Source organism: Sardina pilchardus, chromosome 1 (genome assembly GCF_963854185.1).
Source record: "Sardina pilchardus chromosome 1, fSarPil1.1, whole genome shotgun sequence".
NCBI lineage: Eukaryota > Metazoa > Chordata > Actinopteri > Clupeiformes > Clupeidae > Sardina > Sardina pilchardus.
Window position 1 is genome coordinate 32,823,343 of NC_084994.1, and position 8,841 is coordinate 32,832,183.

General features: G+C 44.2%; 1 protein-coding gene across 1 annotated transcript in view; it reads left to right on the forward strand.

The window, feature by feature from the left end:
• The window catches only part of LOC134078219 (uncharacterized), a 30,159-nt gene that overhangs the window by 18,189 nt on the left and 3,129 nt on the right, over positions 1-8,841 (forward strand). Inside the window, exons 11-12 of the mRNA XM_062533979.1 lie at positions 4,192-4,365; positions 8,586-8,632. Of these exons, the coding sequence (XP_062389963.1) occupies positions 4,192-4,365; positions 8,586-8,632 (221 nt within the window). The remainder of the gene's footprint in view (positions 1-4,191; positions 4,366-8,585; positions 8,633-8,841) is intronic.

The window sequence follows — 8,841 nt, forward strand, 5'->3', positions numbered from 1 at the left end:
AACTTGGGCCTTCAACTCACCCAAAACCAGCTCCAGGCTGACCAGATGGACCCTCAGACTTCAAGCTTTCAGCTTCAGGGTGCACTACAGAAAAGGATGCTGCAATGTGGTGCCAGACGCTTTGTCCAGAGCACATGCAGTGGTAGATGGGACTGCCTGGGTGGCAATGGCGAAAACATTCTGGGCAGACCTTCCCTCATCCTTAGCTGACATTGAACTGGCCCAGAAGAGAAGTCTCCTGTGTGATGAGGTCAAAGAGGCTGACCATCAAACCAAAGCAGGCCGCGTGCATTACCAAGAACAACAAGGTGTGCTGTACAGAGGAGTTCCGTCAAGACATGGGGGCTATAACTACCAGGTGGTGGTGCCAGAGGTGATGGTTTCACAGTTCCTAGAATATTTCCATAGTAGTCCATTCGGAGGCCACCTGGGAAGAATGAAAACTTTACGGAAGATATTGGAAGTGGCCTGGTGGCCGACCATCCGAAAAGATGTGTGGAAATATGTTCAGGAGTGTCGCATATGCCAAGAATATAAGAATCCCATGGCTAAACCCTCAGGAAAAATACAGCAGACCGTGGTCTCTGAACCAGGAGAGACTATTGGGGTGGATTTCATGGGGCCTTTTCCACTGAGCAGAGCAAGGAACACTGTCTTAATGGTAGTGGTTGATTACTACTCGAAGTGGGTGGAGTTGTTTGCCTTAAGAGATGCCAAAACGCCACGGGTATGCAATATCCTGAGAAGTGACATCTTCACAAGGTGGGGCGTACCGGCGTACATTGTCTCAGATCGAGGCCCACAATTTACCAGCAATCTAATGGAAAAATTGTGTGAGTCATGGGGTATAACACAAAAGTTGACCACAGCGTATCATCCCCAGACGAACCTCACTGAAAGGGTCAATAGAACACTGAGAACAATGTTGGGAGCTTTTGTTGGTCAACATCACCAAGATTGGGATCGCTGGTTACCAGAGTTTAGGCTAGCTATTAACACCGCTGTCCATGAAACCACTGGGGTAACACCAGCAGTCTTAGCCGTAGGACGTTCTATTAAGGGCCCTTTAGAACGTCTCCTCCATAAAGCTCCCACTCCACACACTGCTGCATACAACTCCCTACACCAACATGCAAAACTATGTCAAGAAGTAGAGAGACATGTGAATGCAGCGAAGGTCAGACAAGCCAGATATTACAATAAACGGCGCAAAAGTGTACAGTTTGCTGTCGGCGATCTGGTCTGGATCCGAGCGCATCCCATGTCCAAAGCATCAAATAGGTTCTCAGCTAAACTTGCACCACGGTGGAAAGGACCAGCTAGAGTTGAGAAACAATTAGGGCCTAATAATTACCGAGTGTGTTGGGGTGCTGATTTGAAAAAAGTGGACAATGTGAATGTGGTTGACCTAAAGCCATATTATGGCCCTCCGATGCCGCTGGCTGGGGGGGGGGGTCTCTGTAACAAATCCACTGAATAAAGATTTGTCCCTTTTTAAAATTAAACACAAGCTGGGGAAATGAGTGGTGAAATGTTATTGTATATACATATTTATGCTAAATATATTGTATATACATATAAATACAACATGTATTTATTTTCCTATTATTGCTTTGTATTTATGTTGTGCTATCCCTTTATGGAACACGCAAGTTTTAGGCCGGGATGGGGGTTTGGTCTGATAGACAGGCCAATGAGGGGAGACTGTCAACTTTTTGAATGGAGAGCGCCGCTGCGAAAGGGAGAGTTTTCGGAGACAGGTTACCTGGTAAAGACGCTGTGTTTTCTTTGTTCCTATTGTTCTTTGGGATTACTATTTTTCGTTGGACTAGTACACTGTTTTTTGGAGCGCAAGCTAAGCCGCGATCGTCTGTTTTTTACCATAAGGATTTAAACGCGTCGGACTGGGCAATTTCCTGACTGTCATAAACTAAAGGTTGCGGTGAGAGAGAGACTTTATTTTTCGTTCTTTTTTGCTGGATACATGGACTAAACTTATAAGAGACTATGGTTATCTTTTGTTTCCTTTTGGACCGGACCTAAAACTGTTCGTATAATTGTTTGTTTGAATGCGGGGAAGAAGCCGGCTGTGGGAGGGGAGGGTGGTTTAAATGCTGTTTATCACTGGATAGTTTCAATGATTATGAAATACACTTGATAATAGACACGGTGAACGAAGCATTTGGTTATGTTCATTCATTTATAGATAGAAGTGTAGTGTTTTGGTTGCACCGCCGTGCGCAACAGATGCTGATTAAGGTGCCGCGAATCCGATTTATTATTTGTGATAAAACCGTATTATTAAGTATTGAGGAATTATTACAGCATGTCAGTCACCATTATGTTAAGCCCACCCACCGACTCTACAGTATACACGCTGTGATTGGCCCGCTGGTGCTTCGGGTTCTCAGCTCCCTGGCTCTATGGATCGTGCCTAGACTGCCCCGCCAGCCAAATTACATTTGCTGCCGCTAGGGGCGTCTAGATTTCTAGGCTACTGACCTGCAGGATGCAGTTTAAGATCAAGTGCATTGTCATGTTGATATTAACAGAATAACAGTAGATCCAGAGGTGATTACCAGGGTATTTAAAACTATATGCTTTAACAAGGCAACAGGGCCAGATGGCATGTCTGCTTTTCTTATTAAAACATTTGCAGAGGAACTCCCACCGGCCTGGCATCCACTCTTTCAGCTCTCTATAGATTCCCAGTGTGATGTGGCAGCTCATAGGCGCGTCCTAATGGCGGCCGCTATGAGCTTTCATCTTCATTTTACCGTTTGAACTCACTCATGCTGATAACTTCACTCCTGTCCTCCATTATTACATGTACTCGTTGTTGTATGTAGAAACGGATGGGAGCACACATACTGAAAACTGTGCCAGACATTTCACTCACCTTTCATTCATTCATTCCATATGAAATTATGTTTATTGAAAATATCCATATATGGCAGTAACATCAGACAGGTTACGTCTTACGCAAATATTTAGACAAAAATGCACCAGCGTCTCCATTTCCTGCGGAGACTGAGAGTCTTTGGGGTTTGTGAGAGCATCATGTTAATTTGGTATAGAGCCACCATAGAGTCCATCTTGCACTATGGCATCACCAGCTGGTTTGGACATCTGACAGTTAAGGTCAAGGCCCAACCAGGTAATGTGGTCACATTACCAACACAACAGCTGGACAAATGATGGAGTCCCTTCTCTCCTCACTCTCCAAGTCATATCTGAGCAGTCCACTCTACAGCAGGCTGACAGAATTCTATCTGACCCCTCCCATGTGCTGTACCAAGAATATGAGCTCATGAACACAGGAAGGAGGTACAGGGTCCCTTTCTGTTTAGCACAATCACTACAAACATTCCTCTGTCCCCCTGTCAGTCAACATGATGAATGGGCAACGTGGGCAGAACAGTAGGAAGGCCCAAAACCAATACTAAGTGCTGAGTAGGGGGCTGTGTATGGGGGCTGAACTGAGTGGAGATGTGCTGAGGCTGTGGTGTATGGATGTGCTGTGTGTGACTGGAGAGTACAGAGAGAGAGAGAGTGAGTGTCTACTTTGGGACTGTGCTTAATGGGACTGGGTGGGAGAGAGTGCTATTTATGGGCTATTTATTGGCCTTTTAACATGATGTGAGTGTCATTTATAGCATGACCGATCAATGTGAATGTGTGCCCTTTTTGTATTTTATATATTTATTTACTCTATGTATAGCATATGTGCTATGTCCTGTGGTGTGTTGTGTATTGTGGCTGTGGCAGCTTACCCCTTATCCAAAACACATTTCTCCCTTGGGAGACCTAATAAAGGAACCTTGACCTTGATGCAAGCATTTCAGAATAGTGGAAAAGAGAATGCAAAAGTCAATTAGATACATTTAGACTTCTCTGATTAGTCAGGAAGAGAACAATTATTTGCCTTAAGTTAAGTTAACCTTAGGAACATGAATCACCCCTGCTGCCCACATGACACTACAAGACAACAACAACAAGTTGTTTACATGGCTGCAGAGTGTGTAATGTAGTGTTTCTCCAGTCCATGTCCCTGCTGTGTACATAATGTGAGTGCTACACACATCTGTGTCTGTGTCCATCCTCATGAGATACAGTGACCTCATGGTGCTAAAGGATGGCCTGAAAATGTCCAGTGTTCAAAGACTGACCTTCCACTCTCCTTTGAAACAGGCTCAATCTGTGCCACCTCTCTAAAGCAAGCTGTGAAATGATGGCATCCGTGCTGCGAAGTGCACCTTCCCATCTGAGAGAACTGGACATGAGTGACAATGACCTGAAGGATCAAGGAGTGGAGCTGCTCTGTGTGGGACTAAGAAATCCACAATGCAAGCTGGAGACACTGAGGTCAGTAATTAGGAATGTTATGTAATATAGTGTTTTACCCACCACATAGTAAGAAACACCAGTGTGCCTGTGTGTGATGTCAAATTGGACATCTGTGAATATTTTTTGTGATTTGGACTTATAATGCCAAATGGCGACATTTAGGGAGTGTCAGTCAAAATTGACTGAATATACAAATGGTTACTTTGTACACCTTCAATTAGGGGTGTAAAAAATAACCGATACACATCGATATTCGTTTTTAACCTGTAAAAGACGACTACATCGATGCATCAAGCCTCGTTTCGAATTTTTCATGACATGAATCGGTTATTGTTTCGATTTAAAAGAAACAAATCGGTTCACATTCGCAAACGTTTCTGACTTGACCGTCTCTTATGAAATACTCGATTTCCTGGCCTGGTGCGTGGCTGTGTGCATCCCAATTTTGATTTGAGAACAATGACAGCCTCTCATTGGTCAAAGATGGCATAGCCTATCACGTTCGTCTATCCATTCCAACGAAACGTGCCCTGGACGTGCCTGAAGGAATGAGATGCTAGTCTTCCTCAGAAAAGATTTCTGACAACTCCGAACCTATATTCAACGCGCCGGCGAAACTTAAATCCAAAGTTTGGGAGTCGTTTGGCTTTTTCAAAAGAGAAGGTCTCTTTATATGGCTCTGGTTCTATCTCTCCCCTTGTCAAGCGGGCATATCCCAGGATTCTGATTAACTTTAACTTTGAAAGATCGCTACTTTTATAGCCTACATGGCATCCAACTAGCTACAATCCACCTCCGACATATGCTACAATGTTACTATGGTTCTGCACGTCTGTATTTCAGCTTGGATGCAACGTGACAGTTCATTTAAACTTCGCAACGAGTTTGGCGAATTAATATTCAAGTGTGATACGGGAACTACTTCAAAGGTAGCAGGTTATACGAAGTTAATGGCCACCCCATCAGCCAATCAGAGAAGAGAATTCCATTGTTGAGGGAGATAAGCAGAGAATCATTTATTCTTTTACATGAGAAAAGGCCAAGGGCAAAGCACTGCTTTATTTTCTTTTGTAACGATACCTCTTTGGTCTTTAATTTTTTTATGCAACATATACAGAGATATGTGTTTCTTCTGTTTATTTCTTTATGGTGTCCTCAGTGTGTGCCATTACTAAAATATTATATGAAAAACCTCACCTTTTCACAATAAAATGTTTTGTCATGTTCATACATCAAGTTGTTTGTCCTATTGATAACCATTAACTTGATCATGTAAAATGTGCACAATTGTAAAGTGAATGTGCACAATGAAAAATAACTTTCAGAATGCTTTTGATTATTGAACCGCATCGAATTGCATCGAATCGCATCGAATTGAATCGTACCGAATCGTTTGCTATTAACATGTATCTTTTTTTGAATCGTATCGTGACAATGTATCTAGATGCGAATCGTATCGTCTTTCACATGAGAGATTCACACCCCTACCTTCAATGCATTTTCCTTCATTTATAATTAAGAAAGAGCATCTCTTGTTTCAGACTGTCTGGTTGTCTCATCACACATGAGGGCTGTTCTCTCTTGTCCTCTGCCCTCAAATCAAACCCCTCCTACCTGAAACAGCTGGATCTGAACTACAATCACCCAGGAGACTCAGGTGTCAGAGAGCTCACAGACAGACTGAATGATCCCATCTGTAAACTAGAGACGTTGAGGTGAGATGTGTTACATCTTAGATGTCCTTCTAGTGGAGCTGTTCATCCATTTGTGTCCTGTGTTGGAGAGCTTTCTTTGTGGAGACTGAATATTCTGTGACGTTTCCAGATGATTCCCTTCCACATATTAAACTGGGCATGTTGTGGCCCTTTAAGTACTGCAAGTAAAAGGCAATCCCCCAGACTTACACACACATACTGTATGAGGCTTGTGAACAGTTTGAGAATAGTGAGTATGGCTTGGTAGCTGGCCATGGTCCTGGGATGCCACTAGTGAAGATCACATGCGAGTGATGTCCAATAACTGCTTCCCTGGGTTGAGAAAAGAAATATATAGTAGGCTTGTCGCCTAGCCTAGAAATCTAGACGCACCTGTCGCCAACTGTTCAGACTAAGACCTCAAGATCGCTTTCATCACAGGCCACTAGCAGAGGGGAAGTAAACAGGAATTGGAAACCTGTTAAACTAGTCGGATATCTTGCATTAGACTAATCTTGGGTGGATGTAGATTAGTAGGCGTCCAAGGTCCAATGACCAAGCATACGATTTCCATTGCTAGGGTTACGTTTGTTCTCATGACTAGAAGTGAAGGCTGAATAGTGCGTATCTGCCCAACTTAGCCTGAGACCGGTGGGGAAAGCATCTGTGGTGGAGAGTGAGCTGGATGGGGAGGACTGTGTAATGATATGAGATGTAGTGATTAAGTGTAGGCAAGAGTGAGCATCTTCTCTGTTGACCAGAGTGGTGGTAGTATAATAGGAGACTGAGGATGTAGAATCGCCTTGGCTACAGCGAGGTAAGGGGATGCATTGCTACTGTTAGAATAGACTGTAAGAAAATATGTTATGGTAAGTATGTTCTAGACACTGGAATAAATTGACAGAAAGGTGATTTAGAAGAGTGGAGGAGAGGCTCAAGTAAGCGTAATTCAGTCAGCGTTACTGATTGGTCAATATGATCTGTTTGATATGAACCTTTAGGCTACTATGATCCATGGCTTGTAGATAAGGACACATGGATGCAGATCTACACCAGATTAACCTCACTATGCCACATTTCCTCACTACATCTCAACGGCCAAATGGCAAATATGAGTGCGAGGCTGAAAGTGAGTCTGGAACAGAATCTGTTGCTATGATAAATGTGGGCCTCCTGCATGACTGAAGGTGGAAACTCTGCATTCCAGATCATGAGCAGGTTGTGAGTTATCAGAGCAGCGCAGGGGTCTGGCATAATCCTGCGTCTGCATTCTGTGCATGCGGTGCTGGCTAAGTGTGTGACTATTACATCCACGCGGCATGTGGAGGTGTAGTGTGCCTCCATATTTGTGCAAGTGGGGTGGAGGTGTGGGGCTTTTGCAGCATTTCTCAGGTCTCAGTAGAGCTGTTGCTGCATGGGTCTCAGCAGAGCTGTTGCTGCATGGGTCTCAGCAGAGCTGCTGCTGCATGGGTCTCAATAGAGCTGTTGCTGCATGGGTCTCAGTAGAGCTGTTGCTGCATGGGTCTCAGCAGAGCTGTTGCTGCATGGGTCTCAGCAGAGTTGTTGCTGCATGGGTCTCAGCAGAGCTGTTGCTGCATGGGTCTCAGCAGAGCTGTTGCTGCATGGGTCTCAGTAGAGCTGTTGCTGCTTGGGTCTCAGCAGAGCTGTTGCTGCATGGATCTCAGCAGAGTTGTTGTTTCATGGGTCTCAGCAGAGCTGTTGCTGCATGGATCTCAGCAGAGTTGTTGTTTCATGGGTCTCAGCAGAGTTGTTGTTTCATGGGTCTCAGTAGAGCTGTTGCTGCATGGATCTCAGTAGAGCTGTTTGCTGGGTCTCAGTAGAGCTGTTGCTGCATGGGTCTCAGTAGAGCTGTTGCTGCATGGGTCTCAGGGCTCATTTCATCCTATCTGTGGCAGCCTTAAACAACTATTGGACCTGGGCTGGAAGAAAGCTGTTAGAATGCCATTTGCGTGATTAATATCCAATATTCAGCACGATACAACATACGACAGTATACATGATAGGCAGATGGAATAGGCATGAAATTATTAGTAGGTAGATGGCATGAAATGCGTAAATAGGCAGATGAAATGGAATGTTGTTCCATGGCACTGCTGGGTGCCCAAGCTGATGGTGCAGGGAAGTCTAGTGTGACTCTCAGCATGGAATGGGTAGAGGGTAGAGGGGCAAAGGGAGGGAGCAGTTGCCCCCTCAACAACTGGAAGGGGCAGTCAGGGAGGAAGTCCTGGCGTAAACAGCAGTAAGGAGGCTTTTATTCCCTGTGTGAGTGATGGCTGTCAATCAACCCCATGGGCTCCTCCTAAACTTTGTTTAGAAACATCTTTAAACGCTGAGATGGAGCTGGGGAACAGCATTCTAACATGAAGTGGAGATCCTTGCAGTATAAAATGTGTTGAGAAGAACATGGAAGTTTACTCTTGATATTGAATATGATATTCTTGATATCGAATTCATAATAAACACATCTCATACTAAATGCAGTGATGTGTCAAAACTGTATTTTCTTCTCTCATCCTTCTTAAGGTATGACCATGGAGGAGAGTGCAGGATTAAACCAGGACACAGAAAATGTGAGTGACTTTACTTTTCCTGAAAAAAAGCTGTTCACATGATCTACATGGACATATTTGTGTGTGTGTGTGTGTGTGTGTGTGTGTGTGTGTGTGTGTGTGTGTGTGTGTGTGTTGGGAGTATTGTGTGTGTGTGTGTGTGTGTGTGTGTGTGTGTGTGTGTGTGTGTCTGACCACCTTGAATCCGTTGCTCACATTGTAACATCCCT